The following is a 27345-nucleotide window of genomic DNA, read 5'->3' as shown; positions in this document are numbered from 1 at the left end:
CTCTTTTGGGACGAAAAAGGCATCATTTTGGAGCATTACATGCCTAGAGGAACCATTGTCACCAGTGCATCATACACAGATCTCGTAAAAAATCATCTGCGGTCGGCAATCAAATCAATGCGACGTGGATTGCTGTCAGCAGCTGTCCTTTTGCAACATGACAATGCAAGACCCCACACTGCCCGTATAACAGTTGTAACAATCACAGACCTGCACTTTGAGTGTCTTCCTCATCCACCATACTCACCAGACTTTGCCCCAAGTGATTTCCGTATGTTTAGACCTCTCAGAGACGCAGTGGGAGGACAGAAGTTCCGTTCTGATGAAGAGGTACGCAACGCGGTGCAAGAGTGGTTACGCGAACTATCAAAAGAATTTTTTTCTAAAGGAATTTATGCATTTTGTAAGCGCTAGAGGACTTGCATTGAGCGTGGAAGGGGATTATGTTGAAAAGTGATACAGCTTTGTACCACTTCTGCATAATAAATAATATATAAAAAAATATTAAGGGTTTTCATTGGACTCACCCTTGTAATATAGGGTTGCAGGCAGTATTTTGCGGTGCGGTGGTGTCACTTTGCAGGTCCTGCATTGTCTGCAGGAGCGGTGCTCGTCTCTGCTGCTGCCTTTCGGTGTGTCGGAGGGGAGGGATCAATCGGAGTAAATCGATTGGCCGTTTCCACCTCCGATTTTCGTTTGCGCGGATTTTCCTCCGCTGTTTTTTGCAGGTGGTGGCGGCGTTTGTATTGCACCGTCTGAAACTCGCCCTTCTGTGGATCTCGCGTTTCGTTCTCCTGTTCCGTTTCTTCCTCGCTTTGTGACGATGAAGAAACTTCGCGTGGCTGCGCTTCTTCCATTTCGTGGTCCGCAATGGTATTGTATACCATTGGCGCATTGTGTGCCCGTGGGGGTTGTTCCAGGTGTTGTACAGCTCTGCTTAGATAGAGCTGTAGGTGTTCCTCGTTGCTAAGAGCGCCAGTGGCGGCCGCGTGGTGAAACATCACGACGCTGCCGTGAAGTACCTCGAACGTGGATACACACAAAGGGGCTTCGACGTCTCGGTGGAGCTCTACCTTCGAACACCGGCAGGACTCCGTAAGCCTGACATGGTCGCGGTCAAAGACGGCCAAGCCCGCATAGTCGGTGCCCAGATAGTCGGCGACCACCTTCGGCTCGACTGATGCCACAAGGAGAAGGCGGCGAAATACAACAAGACGTCCATCAGGCGTGACTTCCTCGACCTGCGTCCCGGCGTCGAGAGTGTCTGCTTTTCAGCGGCCACGTTGAATTGGAGGGGTATATACAGGGTTATTACAAATGATTGAAGTGATTTCACAGCTCTACAATAACTTTATTATTTGAGATATTTTCAAAATGCTTTGCACACACATACAAAAACTCAAAAAGTTTTTTTAGGCATTCACAAATGTTCGATATGTGCCCCTTTAGTGATTCGGCAGACATCAAGCCGATAATCAAGTTCCTCCCACACTCGGCGCAGCATGTCCCCATCAATGAGTTCGAAAGCATCGTTGATGCGAGCTCGCAGTTGTGGCACGTTTCTTGGTAGAGGAGGTTTAAACACTGAATCTATCACATAACCCCACAGAAAGAAATCGCATGGGGTTAAGTCGGGAGAGTGTGGAGGCCATGACATGAATTGCTGATCATGATCTCCACCACGACCAATCCATCGGTTTTCCAATCTCCTGTTTAAGAAATGCCAAAAATCATTATGGAAGTGCGGTGGAGCACCATCCTGTTGAAAGATGAAGTCGGCGCTGTCGGTCTCCAGTTGTGGCATGAGCCAATTTTCCGCGGGCTACGCGTGAAACTTGCCCGCACGCGTTCAACCGTTTCTTCGCTCACTGCAGGCCGACCCGTTGATTTCCCCTTACAGAGGCATCCAGAAGCTTTAAACTGCGCATACCATCGCCGAATGGAGTTAGCAGTTGGCGGATCTTTGTTGAACTTCGTCCTGAAATGTCATTGCACTGTTATGACTGACTGATGTGAGTGCATTTCAAGCACGACATACGCTTTCTCGGCTCCTGTCGCCATTTTGTCTCACTGCGCTCTCGAGAGCTCTGAGGGCAGAAACCTGAAGTGCGGCTTCAGCCGAACAAAACTTTGTGAGTTTTTCTACGTATCTGTAGTGTGTCGTGACCATATATCAATGAATGGAGCTACAGTGAATTTATGAAATCGCTTCAATCATTTGTAATAGCCCTGTAGTCCCCACAGTCTGCGAGCGACTCCTGAAGCTGGGCTTCAAGGTGCGGGACCTCACGATCATCTCATCCAGGGTGCTGTCTTCGTGATGCGCGTCGTTCAGAATCATCGAACGTATGACGGCACAGCGCCCGATACCCAGGCGTTGGATAGAGTGCTGGTCTTGTCTCCCTGACTCCTGGGGACTATCTTAGGAGCAATACCTGTCTTTATTCCGTAGCCTGTGCGTACTCGTGCTTCCTTCTTCCAAGGCCTGGTCCACCGCGTAACGGAGCCAGCGGTTGGGCATGCCCGAACAGATGGCGGCCGACCAACTGTTCACACCGTGGCATCGCGCGGTCGACCGGGGGTGGTAGCAAGCAGCAGGAAAAGGACCGTGATATGGCGGACAGCGCTTCCATACGGGGCTACGCAGGCAGATTGGTTGGTTGGTTTGGGGGGAAGGGACCAAACAGCGAAGTAATCATTCCCATCGGATTTGGCAAGGATGGGGAAGGAAGTCGGCCATGCCCTTTCAAAGGGACCATACCGGCATTTTCCTGAAGCGATTTAGGAAAATCACGAAAAACACAAATCAGGACGGCCGGACACGGGCTTAAACCTTTCTCCTCCCGAATCCGAGTCCAGTGAGCTAATCACTGCGCTACCTCGCTCGGTACTGTCGCTTGCTACAAACAGTGCGCGCTTACGGTCTATCCGATGACATATGCGGTTGGATAGAAAGTTTTCTAACAGACAGGGAGCAGTATGTCGTCCTGGACGGGGTGACTTTAACAGAAACAAGCGTAACTTCAGGTGTGCCCCAGGGCAGCGTAATAGGTCCTCTGCTTTTTACGATTTACATAAATGATCTGGTTGACAGTATTGACAGCGGCCGTAGTCTGTTTGCCGATGATGTTTAGTCTACAGGAAAGTAGTATCGCACGAAAGTTGTGAACAAATCAACGAGGGCCGGCCGTGGTGGTCTAGCGGTTCTGGCGCTGCAGTCCGGAACCGCGGGACTGCTACGGTCGCAGGTTCGAATCCTGCCTCGGGCATGGGTGTGTGTGATGTCCTTAGGTTAGTTAGGTTTAAGTAGTTCTAAGTTCTAGGGGACTTATGACCTAAGATGTTGAGTCCCATAGTGCTCAGAGCCATTTTGAAATCAATGAGGATTTGCAGAAAATAAATGCGTGGTGTGATGACTGGCAGTTATCTCTCAATATTAGTAAGTGTAACCTACTGCGTATAACAAGGCGAAGCCCCATTAATGTATGAGTACAGAATAAATGCCCAGTCTTTGCAAGCGCTAACGTCCGTCAAGGATCTGGGTGTGACTATTCGAAATGATCTCAAATGGAATGATCAGATTACACAAGTAGCGGGTAAGGCGAACTGTAGATTGTGGTTTATTGGTAGAATCGTGAAACGATGCAGTCCTTCAACAAAGGAAATAGTTTACAATACGTTAATTCGTTCAGTCTTGGAGTATTGTTCTTCTGTGTGGGACCCTTGCCGGTTGGGTCTGTTTCAAGAGATTGAGAAGGTCCAAAGAAGGGCGGCAAGATTCGTGACTGGTACATTTAGCCATTGCGAGAGCGTTACAAATCTCATAGAAAGTTTGAAGTGGGAGACACTTGCAGATAGACGGCGCGCTAAACGGAAGGGGCTGCCCACTAACTTCCGAAATCAGATCTTCACCGAGGATGTAGAGCATATATTATTATCACCAACTTTCAAATCGCGCAGTGATCACCATTCAAAGATAAGGGAAATTAGAGCTCGTACTGAGGCGTTCAGACAGTCGTTTCTCCCTCGCGCGATACGCGAGTGGAACAGAGGGGGGAAATATGACTTTGGCGCGAATTGTGCCCTCCGCCTCACACCGCTTGGTGGCTAGCGGAGTATATATGTAGATATGTAGATGTACGCAGGCAGAGGCTGACACGTGTTGCGCGTGTGCCACAACAGGTATCCGTGTGTGCAGGTGGTCGACAGCTCGATCGTGGCGGAAAGGAAGAGCTGCGGTTTTGGTGAAGTCCGTGTGGGCGAAACGCGGGATATGTGCTGACAGCAAAACTTACTTTGTAACGATGGATTTTGATATGCCCCTCGTTATTTTCTGTAGTTTTATTTTATTTCCCTCACCCCGTATGGGCAGGCAGTGTATTGCCAACGCACGAACATTCCCCTCTTCAATCAAAATCTTTAAATTCGTAAATAAAGACGAAACTGAGCCCAACATTCGGTGCCAATTTATGTAGCAGTGGGATCTATAATAAAGGCAAGCGTTGCCAATCCCTTTAACACTCCTATAAGGGGCGTCAATGATAACTCCAAATTTGCAATACAGTGGATGTCTGGCGACGAAAGTTAGAAACTACAGTATAGACCAGGTGGGGGCAAGTCCTGCAGACAGCACATACACACATACCTTAAGCCGCAACACACGACAACGATGACGTCATTTTCTCAGAAATACTGTACCAATTCTTATGCCTTGTGTTTGTTGCTTTTTTATTAAAATTTCACTGATCGCTTTTCCCATTTTCTCCAGTACCGCAATATTTATAACCAACGCAACTTTTCGAATAAAAATTACTCTTTTTATAGAAAAGAGTTTATTTAAAAATGAAAAATTTTAGCGCTGCTGCTACGGATAATTCGTATTTCGGTTTTTTCACTCGGTTATCATTAAAAATTAAAAAATACTTTTTATAACCTAGACCAAACAAATACCGAAAAATACCGGTTATTCAGAACTAAAATACCGGTATCGAATTTAATCAGTCGGTTTTCCCATCCATAGAACGAGCCTCACAAGAAATGTCACAGCAGAGGGAGCGAGGCAAAGTTAAATCAAATGTGCCCATCAGACGATGCCAAGCCGACTCGACTCGCCCCGTCACACTCTCGCGTCGCTCTTTATAAGTCCATTTATGAACGACCTTCTGCTCAAAATCGGCTACTCGAAGTGTTTGCGCCTTTCGTACCTGCGTGTGCCTTTTACACAGTTGACTACTCGAGACAAGTGCATCTACTGCAGCGCCCCTGGCGTTTCATTCCTGTACTGTGAGAGTCGTCTGTTTTGAGTAGCCATCTTCGTTTACATGTCAGCACCAAAACTGCCAGTGTTGTGTGAGCTGTCTGCTCTGCAGTTTGGCACCTGAATGATGAAAATCAGGTAATGAGGTACTACCCTTTTTATGGAAAAATCGAAATATGGTAACAAAATATAGGAACAAGCAATGACAATACAGTTTATTAATAACCAAAACAGAATTCATAGTGTTCAGACACACACACACACACACACAAAATATTTACATGCAAACACATCATATGTAGAACACAGCAAATAGCGCCATTTTGCTTTATCCTTTGTATCTTGTTTTCTTGCTAAGTGCCAAATAACAATGAAAATTATTTTTCTGGGCCAATACTCCTGACTTTCTCACTGTTGATATAATTTTCACTAAAACATGGTTTCTCTTTGCATGGTTGTCATCAAAATAATTTCCTAACATAACTGGACAGTTATCTCCAAAGCTATAAAATATGACTTCACCGCTAGAAATCCGCGTAGAATTTTCCCAATAGCAGGATGCAATGATAGCACCTTCTTTTTGACGTGTCTTAAAATATTTCGGTATTCTAGCAGCATCAGTTAAGTGTTCTTTTAAGATCTGGACTCTCTGTGCATGATGAGATAAGTGCCCAAACGCTTAAGTAGCAAATTCTCCACGTCAAACTCGTACTTCTCCATAGCATGACGGATGACATTGTGTACCACGTGCGCTGAACACAGTGCAGGAATAATGTTGGCATTATCTGGAAAAAGTAGTTTGTAAACCGGATTATCATTGCCAAAAGTAACATCACCGAAACAAGACACGTACTGTAAACACGGCAAGGCGCGTGACCACAGCGCTGCCATCGAGGGGTGTACAAGGCAGGGGCGCCAGAAATTAAAAAATGAAAGTCGTGTTTTTTAATAATTTGGCACCTGAACATGATAAAGTGATCCGAGAACTACCTTCCGACACCTTTTTTTACATTACATTAAAATTTATTGTCACTGAAAAAGAGAAATATTTAAGCTTTCAGGAAAAGTTGTTTTTTCGCGTTACTCTATATTCATCACGCCATATCTCCTAAACTGTGTGCCGCACAGCAAAATATTTTTATCATTGCCTTCAGTACTATATGTTGATGACGTCCGCAAATTTTCTGCGCAATAGAGCCAGTAATAGTGAAGTACTAAATTAAAATCTCACATCTGATGCAGAACTTTTACCAAATCATCAGCCGAAATATAGTACGCGACATACTTTTCCCCTTTAATTTTTTTGTGGGGGTGTAAGCGAGAAAAGTTTCAGAAAGGTTTGAATTTAATTTTGTAATTTTTCCGAATGCGATGGGTGCAACCGTTTTGAGTGAAAACTCAAATGTGGAAATTAGACTGCATTATAGAGGAGAGAGATGAGCGGTTTGTTATAAACCTCAATGGAAACAGTTCACGTTCGACAGAGTGAACCTTGTTTCGTCCTTTATCATTATTATTACTGGTATTGTTATTAAAATTAACAATTAATTGTGTTTGAATGTAGCGTTTTGTTAGCAACCTGAATTAAAATAAATCTGCTTCGACAGAATGAACTCAGTGTAACATTATTGTTAAATTTATTTCGTACATTGTTGCCCAGGTTTCTCACGGTCCGCTATGACAGCTCGACAGCCAGCCGAACGCCGCCAGCCGCAAAGCGTGCGCCAAGGATTTTCCACACCCCTACGTATCACGTGAACACCCAATGCTTTCTCTGGAAACGAGCGTAGTCGCTCACGTGACACTGTTTATGTTTCGTCCCAGCTCTCGGTGAATAGACTGTAAGCAGATACATTTGTGTAATTTAAATCCAGCGCTTTAAGTCTATTTTTTATGGTATTATAAATATCGATCGCTTTTTCATCCGGGTCATCAAAAAAAATCAAGCAGGCAGGTGCCGATTCCGTTCTCTGAAGAGTAAAATCTAACATTTATTGGAATTAAGTGTATGTCCGTGATTTGACGCATCTGTCGAAATGCCTTAGTTTTTCTACGCTATCTTCGATTGATAACTGAAGCCGGATCATTGTAAATTAAAGAGGACCCCTTTGTTCTACCGAGTGATTTTTTTGATGCGAATTAGGAGTAATTGAATATTACGGGCCTAACTTCGTATCGTAGTCAACAGAACTGTACAATATATTATGCTTTACATCATGGTAAACTTTTGTTGGCTCTGTAGCTATAACTGTTTCCTCGTCTGTCGTCAATACATCGTGCTTTAAAAACTGTTGCAATGACCGAGTACTCTGTCGACCTCTATCATCCAGCTGGTGTTCCGGGACGCAAACATGCAGTTTAAAGTCATTCAAACTTCCACACGATATCATAAATTATTTCATACATACGTTACAAAATGCTTACGCACGTTTGTATCAACTGTTTTCAAATAAGAATACGAATTCTCCCATACTTGCCGGTAGGAACGCTTCTGTTTACCCTTTTTGTATTTTACGTTTTCACTGTCGTTGTGAGTTGTTTCTGAATCAGACATGACTCAAATCCAAACAAACTGTTCAAAAATAAGAACAGCACTGTCCGCAACATACTAAACACTGTTTATTTTATGAATCGCATAAAAACACCGAAACTCTGTTACAGCGCCGGCTTACGGCGAGACAGCGAAGCAACGGGGTGAGCGACACGCGTGACTCATTTGTTCCTATCCAGGGGCGGCGCGGGCGCGAGCGGCCGTTGTCATTGTCTCCGCGCCCGACACCGTTGAATACACGCAACGCGCCGCCCGTACTGTATTTGATCTGGGCGTCGTGTTGAACTAGGCCAGGTGTACCATAAACCTTATACAATTAGCGTCCCGCAATCACACACCCCGGGCTGCATTATTAGAGCCGCCACGGGGACGGCCTCACGCGGGACAGTCGGCAACTCTAAAATTGACTGACTCTCGTGTTGAGTAGGCAGGCGACTTATATTAGTGCAATGATCCGAATCGTTCCGCTTGCTTGAGCGATCACAAAGTGACGTACGTTTCCGTGTTTTATCGCCGAAACATGCGTGAAACCTACACTAATGGCCATTAAAATTGCTACACCAAGAAGAAATGCAAATGATAAACGCATATTAATTGGACAAATATATTGTACTAGAACTGACATGTGATTACATTTTCACGCAATTTGGGTGCATAGATCCTGAGAAACCAGTACCCAGAACAACTACCTCTGGCCGTAATAATGGCCTTGATACGCCTGGCCATTGAGTTAATCAGAGCTTGGATGGCGTGTACAGGTACAGCTGCTCATGCAGCTTCAACACGATATCACAGTTCATCAAGAGTAGTGACTGGCGTATTGTGACGAGCCAGTTGCTCGGCCACCATTGGCCAGACGTTTGCAATTGGTGAGAGATCTGGAGGATGTGCTGGCCAGGGCAGCAGTCGAACATTTTCTGTATCCAGAAAGGCCCGTACAGAACCTGCAACATGCGGTAGTGCATTATCCTTCTGAAATGTAGGGTTTCGTGGGGATCGAATGAAAGGTAGAGCCACAGGTGGTAACACATCTGAAATGTAACGTCCACTGTTCAAAGTGCCGTCAATGCGAACAAGAGGTGACTGAGACGTGTAACCAATGGCGCCCCACACCATCACGCCGGGTGATACGCCAGTATGGGCGATGACGAATACACGCTTCCAATGTGCGTTCACTGCGATGTCGCCAAACACGGATGCGACCATCATGATGCTACAGCAGGTTTACAAACAGAACCTGGACTCATCCGAAAAAATGACGTTTTGCCATTCGTGCACCCAGGTTTGTCGTTGAGTACACCATCGCAGGCGCTCCTGTCTGTGATGCAGCGTCAAGTGTAACCGCAGCCACGGTCTCCGAGCTGATAGTCCATGCTGCAGCAAACGTCGTCGAACTGTTCGTTCAGATGGTTGTTGTCTTGCCAACGTCCCCATCTGTTGAGTCAGGGATCAAGACGTGGCTGCACGATCCGTTACAGCCATGCGGATAAGATGCCTGTCATCTCGACTGCTAGTGATACAAGGCCGTTGGGATCCAGCACTGCGTTCCGTATTACCCTCCTGAACCCACCGATTCCATATTCTGCTAACGGTCATTAGATCTTGACCAATGCGAGCAGCAATGTCGCGATACGATAAACCGCAATTGCGATAGGCTACAATCCGACCTTTATCAAAGTCGGAAACGTGATGGTACGCATTTCTCATCCTTACACAAGGCATCACAACAACGTTTCACTAGGCAACGCCGGTCAACTGCTGTTTGGGTATGAGAAATCGGTTGGAAACTTTCCTCATGTCAGCACGTTGTAGGTGTCGCCACCTGCGCCAACCTTGTGTGAATGCTCTGAAAAGCTAATCATTTGCATATCACAGCAACTTCTTCCTGTCGGTTAAATTTCGCGTCTGTAGCACGTCATCTTCGTGGTGTAGCAATGTTAATGGCCAGTAGTGTACAAACGCGTGGCTGCCATCTTCTTGTCGGCGCGCTGGTGTTGTAAAGGTAACAAGTTTTGACGGAAATCTCCAGAGAAAGCAACAGTACAGCCGACCATAGGGCCGTTTTTGTTGCGCAAATGTCGAATTTTTCTGTAGAGCGCATCAATGGGGGTTATATGACCTACCGGAAGATCATCCCAAACAATGGGAGTACAATCCTCCATCAGTTACCAGCATTACTTTCCTTTCAAACATTACAGATGCTGTACGTGTCTTAGGCATAAACTGTCAGCTCAGTAGTCGGGCAGCTGTACGCACAACCTCTAGATGACAACCTTCTTTGTGAATTACTCTTCTTATTACTAAAAACCAGATCAAAATACCTAGGGTATTTCCTGAGATTTTTGACAGATCACGAACGCTATTTAAGTGTATGATGCCATTTTTTTTTATATTTTATAGTTACAAATTAACAATTTTCGGATCTTTACCGTTACTTGGACAGTGAAATCTTGCTCCTTATCACATTTCATGATTCTAGGTCAACAGGCATTACCCTGTAGGTTTTCATGAGTGAGTTTGTGGCAACAAATAATTGCCGTATCGTTTGATTGCACTGGCTTCCAAGTTTAAATTTTTACACCGTCAGGGGACGCTAGATTTTAATATGCGACATATATTTCAGCGTGATATGCACATCCGTTCCTGAGAAAAAGAGGTCTTGATGAAGGGATGGACAGACAGACAGTCAAATAAGAAATAACGGAAAAAATATTTTTTTCGTGTGATGCAATTACAGACTAACAATTTTCGAAATTTTTTCCTTTACTTTACTGTGAAACCGACTTAAAAGCTTAATGTTTGTACACCGCCAAGGGACCGTTGACATAATAAGTTACACGATTACAAAAAGAGCTCTTTTATCATATACACAAGAAATGTAAATGTCATTTCATCTTATGTTGTTCAGGGTTTATTACAATTATTGTTTTCGTCTTGTTCGCGATATGGTGCAAGCTTTCCAACGTGGTGCTACTTGTGTAGAGATAATGAGAAAAATACACACAAAACTGAAGGATGCATGCTAGAAAATTAATACATCAAAACTTCACATTATTAAAAATAATAACTGTATATTTAATAGTCAAAGTGATAAATGAGCTACTACTTATTTTGCAGCCTTAAACCTTCGTCGTGGCCAAAAGATGGCGTTAGATGATTTTTAGTTTTTTACTAAATCGACTCCAAATTCGACTATATCGAACACGACAGAAATATCTCTGGTATACGAAAATCCCGTCGTATTACAGTTTTAATTAATAGAAAAATTAAATCGGCTGAGAAATTTTGATGCCTTTGTTGTTCACAAATGCAAAAATGATCCATAATAATAAGTACCTAGCTTTTTGTTGCGCATTAAGATTCAGCGTACATTCATGAGGCGTGATGGAAAATTAACGAAAATGTTGCGACGGCTTTGTCCATTGATGGCACTGACGTTACGTGTTACAGATCGCGACAATAACATTATCTTTTGCGTTAACTATAGAAATGAAAACATAAACACTATTTCGTCACATTTTGAGTGCGATGAATATATGTACAGTACTGCTCAAAATCTCACGTGCGTTCACACTGCATGCACACATCTGCCCCCCAAGTAGTAAACGACAAAGACACGTTTCCAGCTCTGTCTTGCTATGTATAAAAGAGTTCAGCTGCCGTCTTTTCTGTTGCAGGTGCTCAGACATGGCAACAGGAAGCACAGAAACAGCTCTCCAGGCAGTATGTCAAGGAAACCAAAAATTTACATTCAGTATTTACAAGGTCAGTAAGTGACTATAGATGTGAATCATTTTAGTTGTGGCATTAATGTCTGTGTAAACAAAGTTCTGAAGTCATTAAGCAAGCTATACTAACTATTTCTATATGAAATAGACTAAATAACATAGACTGAAACTTTTTCTTTCCTTTAAAAAAAAAAAAAAAAAAAAAAAAACGACACTGCCGCTTCACTTATCCATATGAACCTGCTGGATGGAAGAAAACATCATATTTTACAGGACCATGTATTTTTATAATGATATAGTGTTGTAAAGTACATGCAGAACAGCAAGAACATAATATTGAGAATGTTGAGAATGGTTCATGGCATTATAAACCTGATCCCAGCAGATAATCCTTTTTTAGTTTTGCATGATTTCTTAAAATAACTTTTTGTGAATTCTGATGTTTCCTTGGTGAAGAAACAGACAGTTCCTTACAGTTTTTTTGCCAACATTGTGTCCAGTGACTTCATCATCATTAAGTACTCCCCTTCCTTTGTTTTTCTAATTTGCAGTGTTGATGATTTGCCATTCACTACACTACACAGTATATCTAAATGTATAGGGTCATTTCTACATACTTTTGATAACATAAAGGGTTCTGTATGAAACCTCTCTGACTTCCAAATGCAGTTAAGAAAGAAACTGTGAGACATAGGTATTTGTGGTTTGTGGCATCATGTAAAGTAACTCAGAAAGTTTTATACAAAAAATTTAAAAAAAATACAACTGACTAAAGAAAAAATAAAAAATTACCAGTAAAACATCTAGATGATACTATCTCAACTCCTATGTAAGCAAGGATGCCTTCAGTGATGGAGGCTATTGCATCTATGATGCTTCTGTGAATATTACCAAGGTCATGTAATGGCTGGGCATATAAAATGTCTGTCATGTAACCTCACAGGAAGAAAGTGAGAGGGGTTATGTCTGGAGATCGTGATGGCCACTAGGTTTGTCTGTCACATCCCAATCATCTCTGTGGAAATATTCTGTCCAGGAAGTCACGAACATGTGAACTCCAATGTATTGGCGCATCACCCTGTTGGGAGATCACAATTAGCTGAAGGGGAAGAAGCTGAGGGCCAGCAATTTGCTGAAGTACGCCCAAATAAATGGCTCCTGTTACTGTTTGCTCAGTGAAGAAAAGCTGCCGAACTATGCTGGCTTTCATCCACACACACACCACATATTCACTTTCTTGCAGTTTCTGGCATGAGCCCGAAAACTGTGGGGGTTTTCTTTGAATGTTATGGCATTCACCTTCCCACACAAATGGAAGTTAGCTTTGTCAGAGAAAACAACATTACCATGATAGGGTTTTCCCCAACCCTGTCCAACATATCAGGGAAATTTGGGGTGAGCTACAAATCATTTCAATTCAGTGCTTGCACAATTTAAATTTCGTAAGCATGCAGATGAAGTCGTTTATGCAGCACATTGTGAGCTGTTGAGTAATGGATGTTTAGCTCATGTCATGCTGTGTGAACTGACTTTGATGGGCTTCTGTGAAGGGTCTCTCTCATGTACTCTGCCATTTAATTAGATGTGCCTTTTCTACCAAATCCTCAGTACCTGTTTACACTCCCAGTGGCTAGGTCGTCGTAACATCTCATGGTTCCCTGTGAAATTCACAACAAAATTTTCTCTGGACACCGAGCATTATGCTCTCTTTTGTTGTATAGTCATTTCTGGTAACTCTTTGGTACTTTAAGTGAAACAAGCGAAACTGCATGGAAAAATTGTGCAAAACTTTTTGTGTTGCTTTACATGGTGCCACAAACTGCAAGTACCTGGATCTTGTAGTTTTTATTAAAACTACATTTGGAAATCTTAAATAAGAGCTATCTGTATAGCTGTTATTTAACTGAAATCCAGTTGTGTTTTAACATTTATAATCGAGCCACAACTTTACTACTGCCTGGTCATTGTCTTAACAGTCTATGCATTACTCAAATCTGAGTTAGTCAGTTGTATATTGGAAATTTACATAGTAGGTGACCAAGATACGTGGTACTGTTACCAAGGACACCCATATAATAGTTTATAGGGGGCCTAGACCTGAGTGTATGTTATATTTTTAACATTTTGGAAGACAAGTGGCCACTTAAAATATACTCAGGTCTAGGCCCCCTATAAAATATTGTATGGGTGTCCTTGGTAACAGTACCATGTATCTTGGTCACCTATTATGTAAATTTCCAATATACAACTGACTAACTCAGATTTGAGTAATACACAGACTGTTAAGACAATGACCGGGCAGTAGCAAAGTTGTGTCTCGATTATAAATGTTAAGCACAATTGGATTTCAGTTAAATAACAGCTATAAAGTTTTTTCAGATCTGGCCATGTTAAAACCCAGTATAATACAGTCTTTTAAATCAGTTTCTTCGAAGAAAACCACCTTAATCCAACATATTTTTTTCTTTTCCTGAGAGCTAGATGGAGGCCGAGGCCTCCCTTGCTCATAGGTATGGATGCCCTTGACTGTTACTAAGACATGATTTGTATTGACAAAAGCCACCTGGATTTAGGTTCTCAGTGGTTTTAAGATTTCAGCCAAATGCTAATATGGATGTTTTGAATAGGCTGCAACCAATTTCTTTCCCAGTTTTGTCACAGTTCAAGCTTGTGTTCCATCCCAGGATGTTCAACTCCTTCTCTCTTTTTAAAAATGATACTTATACACTGAAGCACCAAAGAAACTGGTATAGGCACGCATATTCAAATACAGACATATGTAAACAGGCAGAATATGGTGCTGCAGTCAGCAATGCCTATATAAGACTACAAGTGTCTGGCGCAGTTGTTAGATCGATTACTGCTGCTACAACGGCAGGTTAACAAGATTTAAGTGAGTTTGAATGTGGTGTTATAGATGGCACATGAGTGATGGGACACAGCAACTCGGAGACAACTATGAAGTGGGGATTTTCCTGTACGACCATTTCACAAGTGTACTGTGAATATCAGGAATCTGGTAAAGCGTCAAATCTCCAACATCGCTGCGGCCGGAAAAAGAGCCTGTAAGAATGGGACTAATGATGACTAAAGAGAATCTTTCAACATGAGAGAAGTGCAACCCTTCTGCAGATTGGTGCAGTTTTCGATGCTGGGCCATGAACAAGTGTCAGCGAGCGAACCATTCAACGGAACATCATCGTTATGGGCTTTCGGAGCTGAAGACCCACTCATGTACCCTTGATGACTGCACGACACAAAGCTTTACATCTCAGCATGGCCTGTCAACACCGACATTGGACAGCTGATGACTGGAAGCATGTTGCTTGGTCGTATGAGTCTTGTTTCAAATTGTATCAAGCAGATGGGCATGTACGGGTATGGAGACAACCTCGTGAATCCATGGACTCTGCATGCCAGCAGGGGACTGCTCAAGCTGATGAAGGCTCTGTAATGGTCTGGGTGTGTGCAGTTGAAATGATATGGGACCCGTGATATGTCTAGATACGACTCTTGACAGGTGACACAAATGAAAGCATCCTGTCTGGTCATCTGCATTCATTCATGCCCATTGTGCATTCTGATGGACTTAGGCAGTTCCAGCAGTACAATGTGACACCCCACAGGTCCAGAATTGCTACAGAATGGCTCCAGGAGCACTCTTATGAGTTTAAACACTTCCGCTGCCCACCAAGCTCCCCAGATATGAAAATTATTGAGAATATCTGGGATGGCTTGTAGTGTGGTGTTCAGAAGAGATCTCCATCCCTTTGTACTCTTATGGATTTATGGACAGCCCTCCAGGATTCATGGTGTCAGTTCCCTCCAGCCCTACTTCAGACATTAGCAGAGTCCATGCCACGTCTTGCTGCAGCACTTCTGCATGCTTGTGGGGGCCCTACAGGTGCACCAGTTTCTTTGGCTCTTAAGTGTATGATGTAGGAATGAATGTCCCTCTTTTATTTATGGGAGAACATTATTTCATATTATAAGTTGCCTTAATAACAGAAAACAGAAAGGTAATAGGGACTTTTTTCTGTAGCAGGAACCTGAGATCCAGACAATTGTATCTTTGCTTAGAAACAGGTCGTACTGTACTATGAATGGAAACTGTCTATATGAGTCTGGGGGGGGGGGGGGGGGGAAATAGAAGTAAGGGAAAAAGTCAAGGCACATCTCGGCAGCCTCTCATGACAGATGTGGGACTCTATCCTCGAAATAAGGCTGAGTGGAACTTCATGGCTTACATACAATATCATTTTTTAAAAATCTATGCCTTCTCAGGCTTTGTGGGCTGCTGCTGGTAGATAATAGTGCCAGTGTGTTTAATGACAATATAACTTCAACTATAAATTATGTTGAAATTTGACAGTACATCAAGCTCTCAATCAGTGCCACAGGCAGTTGCTCATTAGTGAATTTTCTTAATGTTGCGATGTTCATTTTTAAGAGTAATTCAGTTTAAACTTTCTCGTGATTGTGAGGGGGACAAGATTAACACAGAAAGAGTTGTTCTCTTCTATAAACATATTATTATCAACTTGTTTAATGAGCAATACATTATTCCTTAGTTTGCCATCAAATTACATAGTGTAAATCTCACAGAATTTCATTGATACAATTTTCTGACATCTTCCAGTCATTGCTGCTGGTGTCTGTTCACAAATTGCAACTGCTAGGTTCCACATTGGGGCTAGAAGAAGAGGGAACATCAAACTTCATGAAGAAACAGAGGCACCCATTCTCATAGCTTTCTTGCACTTACTTGGTTGTTATTGTTCAATAATAGGACCAGTGCTTTACTGATTTACATTAAATATGCTTTTAATCTTGCTGGATCCTATCAAAGTTAATAACAGTTTAGGGAAACAAGGCTTGTATCAGAGTCCATGTTAAAAGTAGGTAGAATATAGGCCAGATGTCCAGTATTATACAGTGCAAGACCATTAATATCAAACATGGAAGGTCCAACCAAATATATCTGTATCCAAGATTATTTCCTCAGCTATTTCTTTCTTGATAGAATCATGTCATTGCAGAGCAATGTCAGTGTATTATAAATAGAAAGACAAAGGGGTACCATGGAGTAAAATTTCTAGAATGATTTGTTTCATACTGAATAGTGTTATTAGTACCTGATTGTGACAAGTTTCATTCCAAAATTGTTGTCAGAGCCATTCATTGATTTACAGTAGGTCTTGCTACATTTCAGCGTGTTTTCTTTCCCATTCCTCTTACTATTTGTACTGCTCTTACTACTAATACTGTTACTATTAGTTCACTATCATGTTACATACTGCTGCTTCTTAAAAGTATGTGTCTATGCTCCCTGTTCCTTTAACACATACTTAACTCAGATACCACAACTACACTGCGCAACATTATGAAGAGGTCACTGTTTTGAAACATCATAGTTATCTCCCCCTTGTGATGCAGAATTTTGAAACTTGACTCAAAGGTGCCTACAAGTTTCCTCTGTAATGGTGCAAAATGTGGTGCCTGTGACATTACCCTTGGGCTTGGTGATGCTTCAGACAGCAAGGTGTCGACACATGTAAAAAAAAAAAAACACCACCGTGGATGTGTCACATAATGTGAAGTGGTCACACGCCCGCTTACCCACAGTTCACCTCCCATTCTTTTGTTGCCGTGCAGTGGAGGTCAGAACCATGATGCCCAGCATTAAAATTGCACAGTTTTGTTGTGGGTGGCTGAGGAAAACATTTCAGACACACCACCACTCAAAAGTGACATGAAAAGGACTCAGTACGTGGCATAAATAGTGTCAGTGGAAACACTCATTCCTTCAGGGCATTGATTCCCTCAAATTTAGCAGTCAAAGGCAATGTTTCATAATGCCCTTGACATCCTATGACACTGCTGACATCCCCACCCCCCCACTCCCATCCCCCACTCACACACACCAGATACCAGATGATTCAACCCTTCATCTAAGGACACTGTGGCCTGCACTCCATTGAAGGTGATCGCACTCTTTTGGAATGTAATCCAATAGCAAATTTCCTCTTGTGTGCAGGGTGGAACTACTATTGACTGTTCAGAACTGTTCAATGAAATCTGAATGTAATCCAAAGCAGCAATGGGTGTTTATGCTTTTTCAGCCCTCCTGTTTCTCACTCTCTTGTGGTACGATTGAGAGCTATAGGAATGGTGGAACATTGACACATGCGTAAATAAATCAGCAAAGAGTCCGTCTAAGAGCAACAACCCTGCCAACTCTCTTGGTGCCATCTGCGCACCTGTGTTCAGCAGTTTTAAAAATGTACCTGTACAGACTCAACCCATTGTGGATTCATACGTGCCTGCAGGCAGGCAACCTCTTTACACCTTTTGGCTAAGTGGTTCTATGCTGGTGCTCTAGCACCTGCTTGCAGGCATGTGAAATCTGAGGGGCGTTAAGATATTGCTTCCCTGCAGGTACCTAGGAATCCATAATGGTTTGTCTCTATATAGGTATATTTTAAAGTGCTCAACAGAGGTGTGTGGGTGGCACTGAGGATGTTGCCAAACTGGGGGAGGTTGTAGAGAGACTCTTTTTTTTGTTTTATTCATGCATGTGTCAATGTTGCACACACCCCTCCTCCCACCACCGCTCATGTGATAACACCAAAGAAGGGCTGAGAAAGCATAAACGTCCATTGCTGCTTCAGATCACATTCAGACTTTGTCAAATGATATTGAATGGTTGCTAGTGGCTCCACTCTGTACATGAGAGCAAAAATTGTGGTCGATCTGCACTCCAAAGGGGTGTGGTCATGTTCAGTGTGGTTCCTTAGGCGACAATGTAATTAGAGAAGGACTGAACTGTCTGGGATGGTATCAGCAGTGTCAAAGGTTGTCAACAACATCATCTTGTTGCTCATCACACTGAGAACTGCCATATCAACCACGAAATGTGGGAATCAACACCCCAAAAGAAGGGGTTGTTTATTGATGCAATTTATATCACCCCTGAGGGCCTTTATCTGCAGATTATGAGTGACGGTATGTCTGGAATGTTTTCGTTGGCCACCCATAAGAAAACCACTTGATTTCAACACTGAATGCTGTGGTTCTGACTTCCATCACATAGGCATCAAAATATATGGTAAAATGTCCAGGGGATTTGACAGCTTTTCCATTGTGTGACAAGTCCACAGTGGCACTGGGTGGAACTGTGTGGTAATTTGGTGCCAATGTGACATCATTAACCTACCTCACACTTAAACATGGAACTTCTGAGTTATGGCATTTGAAGCATTGCAGAGCCCAAGGGCGACATCGCAGGCTATCACACTTTTACACCATTGCAGAGAGAGGCTGTATGTTGAGCCAAATTTCATACTTCTGCATCACATTAGGCGACAGTTACAGGATTTTGAAAAACTGACCCCTTAATTGTGTTGTGAGTGTAAGTAATTGTGAATTTGGGAAAAAATGCACCATGTTCAGTCAAAGTAATGCTCCTTTACTGATGAGTTTTATGTTGATGATATACTTATTCTGACCTCCTTTGTCCATAAATAATATAAAATTCTTGTTGTGTTCAGCATTTTTCAAGAAAACCCAAAAAAGGGTCCTTTTCTGAAGGACAAAGATGTACACCCCTAAGCATATCCAGTAATCCTGAGGAGAAGGAAGGAAGAGTGCAGATTGTATTGTAAAGCTTCTCAAAACAGTCCTTTAACAGTCCAGAGTAAGAATGTTAATCCTCTGGTGGTAACAACGAAAAGAAAAACAATATTTGGAAAATGATAAAACATATAAAAAGTAACTGATATGGAAGACATACAGGACTACAAAGGGCGTACCAACAAAAAAGTTGTAAATATTTTCAGCAGTCTAGGAAAAGAAGATACCAGGCTGATATTCATTGGAAGTATTGTATGGAAATACAATTTATCCTCAGAAGCTGCAGCTTACAAAACATTCAGTATACCAACTCTTGAGTACTGCTTAGCTATCTGCTTACCTATCTGGGACACCCAATGAAGAGCAGCACATTTCATCAAGGGATTTACAAAATGATAATTTTGTGTTCAGTAACTGCGAATTATTCATAGACGATATTTTTAAGCATCAGTACAGAACTAGGAACAAGGGAAATTTCATGCTTCGCAGTCATAGATTAATACTATATGCACAAAGCCCAGAATACATGGGCATTAAAATTTCATGGAGCTAGGGCAACTGAAACAAAAGCTACAAAAATTGTTAGTACAGAAATGCTATTATTCCTTAGAAGAATTTCTCAATGATAATGTGAAAATCTGAGCAAGAAAGCAAATGGCTGACAAGATGTGTTAATTATGCTTAGCGGTTTTATGTCAGATAAATGTAATAATTATGTCTTTTATATTAATGCTATTGTTATGTATTGTTTGTGTAACACACATGAATTGTAATTGACAGGTCCCTTGTACATTAAATGTATCATTCAATGTTCTATGTTATGGGACAATAAAAGTTCTGATTCTTATCATTTAGTAAATGCGAGAGTAGTATGGAGTAGCACTCCATAAGGTGGCTTGCAAAGTGTAGCTGTAGGCATAATTTTGATGACATCAGATTTATGAATTACTGTCGCCCATGTATTCTGAAACAGTAAAGTGTGTTTGAAATAACATTTTATCTGATGCAATTTAGTTATGAAATTCTGGGAACAAAATTCATATAAGGAAGCACTTTCTAATGAATTATATGAAGAATAGTATTACAGATTAAGCAAGATCTAGATGGAAGGTCAGCTTTATCAGTAGTTAGTACAGAATTGTTGGAGTGTCACAGAGCTCTTCATTAGACCCTAAGCTGTGTCCTGGAATACCCAGGAGAGGGTACTCTGAGTTATGAGTGGTGTGCTTCCCAGGTAGGCACTAGTACAAGAAAGACTTCTGATACTGTTATAAGTAGGAATAACACAATAAATATATCACCGTTCTATGGTTTATTGACACAACACTGAAACAAATAATTCTGTTACCAAGTGCCAAGTTGTAGACGAATACTTTATGGACAATTATATAAACTGATGGTGGTTGTACCAATGTTCAGAAAGTGCAAGTGAAATGCAGAATTCCAGTGGAAATCACAAGTCCATTGACATACGAAGCCTAGTGCACGTTGAAGTCACAGTTCCAGTATGACATTCGGATGCTAAGTGCAGAGCACAGTGGAATCAACATCGAACAGCAGGTGCTTCCCCACTTCCGCAAGGGGGAAGGGATGTGGTATCCACCACTATGCGACACCAGAGCTGGTAATCTTAAAAGAATCTATGGCAGCTTCTGCTTCTTCATCAATGTGAAAACACAGAATTTCTTATTTATTGAACTCAGGATCCAGTCCCCATATGAGGCGGAGAGGGTATCAGCACTCGTGTTGTGGAAGTGAATCTCATATGGGTAGCACACCAAAAAAAAGCCCTTTGCTGGAGGTGGTGAGCAGTCCTGTCTGCAATATTTGCTGCTGGATTGAATGAGGAGATCAGTGGTTTATGGTCTGTGACAAGGTGAAACTTTGTGCCATAAACAAAAATATGGACTTTCTTTAATCTGAAAATGTTAGTCAGTGCTTCCTTTTCTATTTGGGAGTACCTGTGTTGGGTATCAGTCAATGTTTTTGATGCATAGGTCACAGGGTGCTCAGAGCCATCTACCTTCGTGTGCCAGGACCGTACCAATGCCTGCATCATATGCATCCGTTGCAATAACTATCTGCTTTATTGAATTGGAACGTATGAGGCATGAGGCCTTCAACAACCGGGATTTCAACCCCTGGAAGGCACACTCGCAAGCTGGTATCAACTGGAAAGGCACCCCTTTTTTGTGTAATGGGACAAGGGGTGGTTTCTGTTGCTGCTGTGGGTAAGAACTTTTGGTAATACAATATCTCCCCAAAAAGGAATGAAGTTGCTTAAGAATTATTGGTCTGGGAAGTTTGATTATGGATTCAACATGCTTATCCAGAGGACAAATGCCTGAACTGGAAATTATGTGGCCGATGTACTCAATCTCAGGCTTGAAAAAACAGCATTTTAGAACAGCCTCCCTTAAGATACTGAATAACGATTTCAGATTGTTCCTTTGCACTTCTCCCTGTGCATCCATCCACTTCCACTAATTGTTCCAAAAACCACTGAAAAATGATGGGGGCACTTGCTATATCAAATGTTAATCATTTCAAACAATAGAGCCGGTGCGGCATGTTAAGTGTAAGAAACTGCTGAGATTCTGAATCGAGGGGAAGTTGGACGTGTGTATCCCTAGGTCTATTTTAGAGAAGAAGTTTCCACCTTTTAGGTTTGACTGTAATTCTTCTGGCTTTGGAATAGAATAAGTCTCAATCTCTGATTGGACATTGGCAGTTAGTTTAAAATCACCGTGCAGGTGGATCTCCTCCAATAGCTTTCATGTTATGACTAATGTGGTAGCCCATAGACTAAGGAACAGGTTCTAGAACTCCAGTTGCCATTAGGTTATCCAATTCTTCCTTTACTTAGTCTCTGAGAGCCAACAGAACAGTGCAGGCTTGAAAGTAAAGAGGCCGTGCATTATGTTTCAGTGCAACGTGTGCCTCAAAATCCTTTGCAGTGCCAAGTTCTGGGTTGAACACATCCTCATAATCCTGGCGAAGTGTCTTGAGGTCCCAGTACAAAACACCTTTGGATACCAAATTCACAGAATCGTCTATTGAAAATCCAAATTTCTGAAAACAGTCAAGTCCAAACAAGTTCTCAGCAGAATCATTGTTAACAACCAAGAAGTTAATGTGGCAGGTGACTTTATCATATGTCATTGGCAGTTTGACTTGACCACGTACTAGAATGGTATGTTTATTTTAAGCCATTCAATGTCTCTTTGTTTCCTACAAGGGAGGAGCTCCAAGTTTCAAATAGATACTGTAATTTAGAATACTCATGGCTGCATCAGTGTCTACTTGTAACTGACAGGTTTCTCTGCAATTTGTGGTTCTATGTAAGGCTTATTGGAGGTCCCTTGATGGTCTGTAGTGGCTGCCAGATTAACACCCATGTTGGGTAGGAGGCCATCTTGCCTTATGGGACTTACGAAATACAGAAACCAAATGGCTGTTGGCAGAATGGTTTTGGCAACAGGCTCGTCTGTCAGTACAGCCTTTATGTTTATGTTTTTTTTAAAACAATCCAGATGTGATGGCAATAATTTCGGTACCAAGACTGCTTTGGTCAGCTCAAGTGGGGTCGAGGACATTGTTGGTTAATGGTATGGTGTCCTACCTGTACAGTTGCTACATCCAAATCATGACTAGTGGGGCCCTTGGCTGCTGGCTTGGATGTGTTTACATGAACAGCTGATATGTCGATCTGTGACTACAGTTTCTTGTTGATGCTTGGATCACTTCAAAGCTTTGTGCTAAGTCCAAAACTTTGTCTAATGACGGTTCTTCAAATTGAAGTGTCTCATGCTGGAAATTCTTGTCTTGAATTCCCTGAATGATCATGTCCCTGATGATTTCTTCTGCATATGACTCCTTACTTGTTGGGGTAACAAAATGACATTTGTGCCTTAAATTTGCAACTCTACAGCCCATTCTCTATGAGTCTGGTTTGGCTGTTTCTTGATTTGGCAAAATGCTACCTGGGGGAGAAATAACATGGGTATGCTGCTAGTAATATTTAGTCAGCAACAAACAAATATTTGAAAAGGTGAGCTATGAAGGCTTAGGTAAGGGGGCCAATTTGCACAGTAGCCGATAAATCTCAGGTTTTGACCGTGACAAAAACAAAGATTTCATGAGGCTGGCATCAGTTACCTTGAATGCATGGAAATGCTCCGGTAATCTTGATTCATTGGCTTGCCAATCCTCTAAAGCCTCATCAAAGGAAGGAAATCCAGCACTTGCTGTGTTGCTCGCATCTGCAGTAGGCTTTGAAGAAATGGTTGGAGGGTGTTGAGTAGCAGCTTCTGGTTCTCATCCTGTTGATGAATAAGTTGCATGAGTAGAGCTTCCAGTGTAGATGGTTGTTGGCTTGTTGCCATTTTATTGTGTTATAATTAGGAATAACATAATAAATATATCACCATTCTAAGGTTTGACACAACACTTATACAAATAATTCTCTTACGAATTGTAGATGAACACTTTATGGAAAATTATATAAACTGATGGTGGTTATAACAATGTCTTGGAAGTGCAAGTGAAATACAGAATTCCAACAGAAATCACAAGTCCATTGACATATTAAGCCCAGTGAACATTGATGTCCAAGTTCCGGTATAGCATTCAGATGCGAAGTCCAGAGCACAGTTGAATCAACATCGAGCAGCAGGTAAACTGCAGCGTAGCACTTGCGAGTTGTGGTGTAGAATGTAGCACAATGAGAATTGGCTTATAGACGTCACTAGTGGTGTTAAATAAGGCAACATAGTTAATGGAGCCGGCGGCTGGGGTTGCTGTATATTCTGGGTGGCCAATTGCTGAGTGTTATGCGTGACAAGTCGCTATGTTTTGAAAAATGCATGCGTGAAGGTGGCCTGCAATGTTAGCAGTGGGCCGCACATGGAGAAGTGTGGCCAATGATGCATTTCTTAACTGTGTGTAATGGAGCACGTGTGCCATGGCTCAGTGCAGAGATTTAATAGTGGTGGATACCACGGAAACCTTAGAAACATTCACACTGATATTACAGTATGGGATGTAATGAGACAGGGCAAGTAGACACAGAACAGGATAACATCACTATTGAACAGAATGGAAGGCCTATAACTGATGAGTCACAGATACCAAATATATATATAATAATCATTTCTTCAATATAATAGAAAGTATACAGACAAAACAGTTCAAAGGAAAACTCACTGCAGTATGTTAAAAAAGAACTTTCATAAAATTAAATCATATGATTCTGTCACCAACTTCTAATTAAGAAAATTATATATTCTCTCAAAAATAAAACCTCATCAGGATTTAGCACTCTTTTGAATAGAGTAATAAAGATTTGTTCCCTTATAAGAAGCCCTGTATAATCTGACCCATGTAATACATCATTAAATTAAGGTATTTTTCCAGAGAGACTAAAATATGCCATTGTTAAACCCCTCTTTAACCCTCCTAATACCATTGAGCTCAATATGACCCTATAAATACACTGAAGGTAAATATCTCCCTTGTTCTCAAAGCTATTATTTTTTAAATATATGACATTTTCTCTCTTAGTCAATAGTATGTTTTGTTCATTTTTATATTTACAACACGTTAAAGTTTATTCTTGATTTTTTGCGCTGACCACATGTCTAAATTTCTTTTTTGTTTTTTGAATGTAACATTTATCAAAACAGAATGATGACTGTTACATTGAACAGCTGCAGCATATGTTTTTATGCTGGTTCTTTAAAAAACCACCAGTCAATCCCATGTAAATTACTTGGAATCTTTATGGTGCCAGTGGTACTCAGTGAAACAAAAAAATCGTGGTAGTAGGATGGTTAAGAAAGGAGATACAACAGATGTCAGTAACCACCAAACTGTTTCATTAATGACATCATGTTCTAAAATTTTTGAGAAGATGATGTATTTTACAATAATATCTCACCTGAGCAACAATAATATCCTCAGTAAATCATGGTTTGGATTTTGTAAGAGCTGCTCTACTGACCAAATTTTAGGAGCATTAAATAACAAAATAGTGCCGGCTGGTATTTTCTGAAATTTATCTGAGGTTTTTGACTGCGTGAATCACAATATTCTCTTAGATAAATTGGAATTTTGTGGAACTGATGGTGTAGCCAACCAATGGATAGTGTCATATCTAACCAAAATAATATTGAAAGTTGTACTGAAAAATTCAACCAGTGTAGTCTAATGAACAAGAAGCAGAATTACACTGAAGAGCCAAGGAAACTGGTACACCCAGCTAATATCGTGCAGGGCCCCTGCAAGCATGCAGAACGACATGGCATGGACTCTGCTAATATCACAAGTAGTGCTGGAGGGAATTGTTATCCTGCAGGGCTGTCCATAAATCCCTAAGAGTATGAGGGGATGGAGATCTCTTCTGAACAGCACGTTGCAAGGTATCCTAGATATCCTCAATAATATTCATGTCTGGAGAATTTGGTGGCCAGTCGAAGTGTTTAAACTCAGAAGAGTGTTCGTGGAGCCACTCTGTAGCAATTCTGGATATATGGGGTGTCACATTGTCCTGCTGGAATTGCCCAAGTCTGTGGGAATGCACAATGGACATGAATGGATATAGGTGATTAGACAGGATGCTTTCGTACGTGTCACCCATCAGAGTCATTTCTAGACGTATCAGGGATCCCATATCACTCCAACTGCACATGCCCCACACCATAACATAGCCTCCATCAGCTTTAATTGGTGGCCAGTCGAAGTGTTTAAACTCAGAAGAGTGTTCGTGGAGCCACTCTGTAGCAATTCTGGATATATGGGGTGTCACATTGTCCTGCTGGAATTGGCCAAGTCTGTGGGAATGCACAATGGACATGAATGGATATAGGTGATTAGACAGGATGCTTTCGTACGTGTCACCCATCAGAGTCATTTCTAGACGTATCAGGGATCCCATATCACTCCAACTGCACATGCCCCACACCATAACATAGCCTCCATCAGCTTTAACAGTCCCCTGCTGACATGCAGGGTCCATGGATTCATGAGGTTGTCTCCATACCTGTAAACGTCCATCTGCTCAATACAATTTGAAATGAGTCCAAAGTCGGTGTTGATGGGTCCAGGTGAGGGGTAAAGCACTGTGTCATGCAGTCACCAAAGATACATGAGTGGGCCCATATCGATGATGTTTTGTTGACTTGTTTGCATTCTGATACTTGTTGATGGTCCAGCATTGAAATCTGCAGCAATTTGTTGAAGGGTTGCACTTCTGTCATGCTGAATGATTTTCTTCAGTCGTTATTGGTACCATTTCTGCAGGATCTTTTTCTGGCCACAGTGATGTGAGAGATTTGTTTCACCAGATTCCTGATATTCACAGTACACTCATGAAATGGTCATATGGGAAAATCGTCACTTCATCACTACCTCGGAGATGCTGTGTTCCATCACTCATGTGCTGACTATAACACCACATTCAAACTCACTTAAATCTTGATAACCTGCCATTGTAACAGCAGTAACTGATCTAACAAATGCACTACATTTGTTGTCTAATACAGGTGTTGCCAACTACAGTGCCATATTCTGCTTGTTTACCTGTCTCTATATTTGAATGTGTATGCTTGTACCAGTTTCCTTGGTGCTTCTGTGTAGTTGTTTTTGTGAATAACATGTGTTGTAATCAATTCAAGCATACATACAGCAACAGAAGGAATGGTAAACGATGTTCTGAAAAGTATCATTGCCTCGTTATCCGCGATTAGTCTCACCCACAGATTAGATTAGATTAGATTAGATTAGATTAATCCTAGTTCCATGGATCATGAATACGATATTTCGTAATGATGTGGAACGAGTCGAATTTTCCAATACATGACATAATTAGGTTAATTTAACAACATACTTAAGTTAATATAACAACTTTATTCTTTTGTGTGTTTCTTATTTTTCTTTATTTTTTATTTTTATTTTTTTTATTTTTATTTTTATTTTTTTTATATTTTTTTTATTTTTTAATATTTTTTTCTTAATTTATATCTAAAAATTCCTCTATGGAGTAGAAGGAGTTGTCATTCAGAAATTCTTTTAATTTCTTCTTAAATACTTGTTGGTTATCTGTCAGACTTTTGATACTATTTGGTAAGTGACCGAAGACTTTAGTGCCAGTATAATTCACCCCTTTCTGTGCCAAAGTT

General features: G+C 41.6%; 1 protein-coding gene across 1 annotated transcript in view; it reads left to right on the top strand.

Moving 5' to 3' along the window:
- LOC126162881 (leukocyte elastase inhibitor-like) overlaps positions 1–27345 on the top strand; it is a 313609-nt gene that overhangs the window by 68357 nt on the left and 217907 nt on the right. The window contains exon 2 of the mRNA XM_049919676.1: positions 11486–11573. Coding sequence (XP_049775633.1) covers positions 11496–11573 — 78 coding nt within the window. The 5' untranslated portion in view covers positions 11486–11495. The remainder of the gene's footprint in view (positions 1–11485; positions 11574–27345) is intronic.

The sequence above is a fragment of the Schistocerca cancellata genome, chromosome 2, assembly GCF_023864275.1.
Source record: "Schistocerca cancellata isolate TAMUIC-IGC-003103 chromosome 2, iqSchCanc2.1, whole genome shotgun sequence".
In the NCBI taxonomy this organism is placed as follows: domain Eukaryota; kingdom Metazoa; phylum Arthropoda; class Insecta; order Orthoptera; family Acrididae; genus Schistocerca; species Schistocerca cancellata.
Note: the sequence above shows the minus strand (reverse complement) of the source record. Positions and strands in the feature narration are given on the sequence as shown.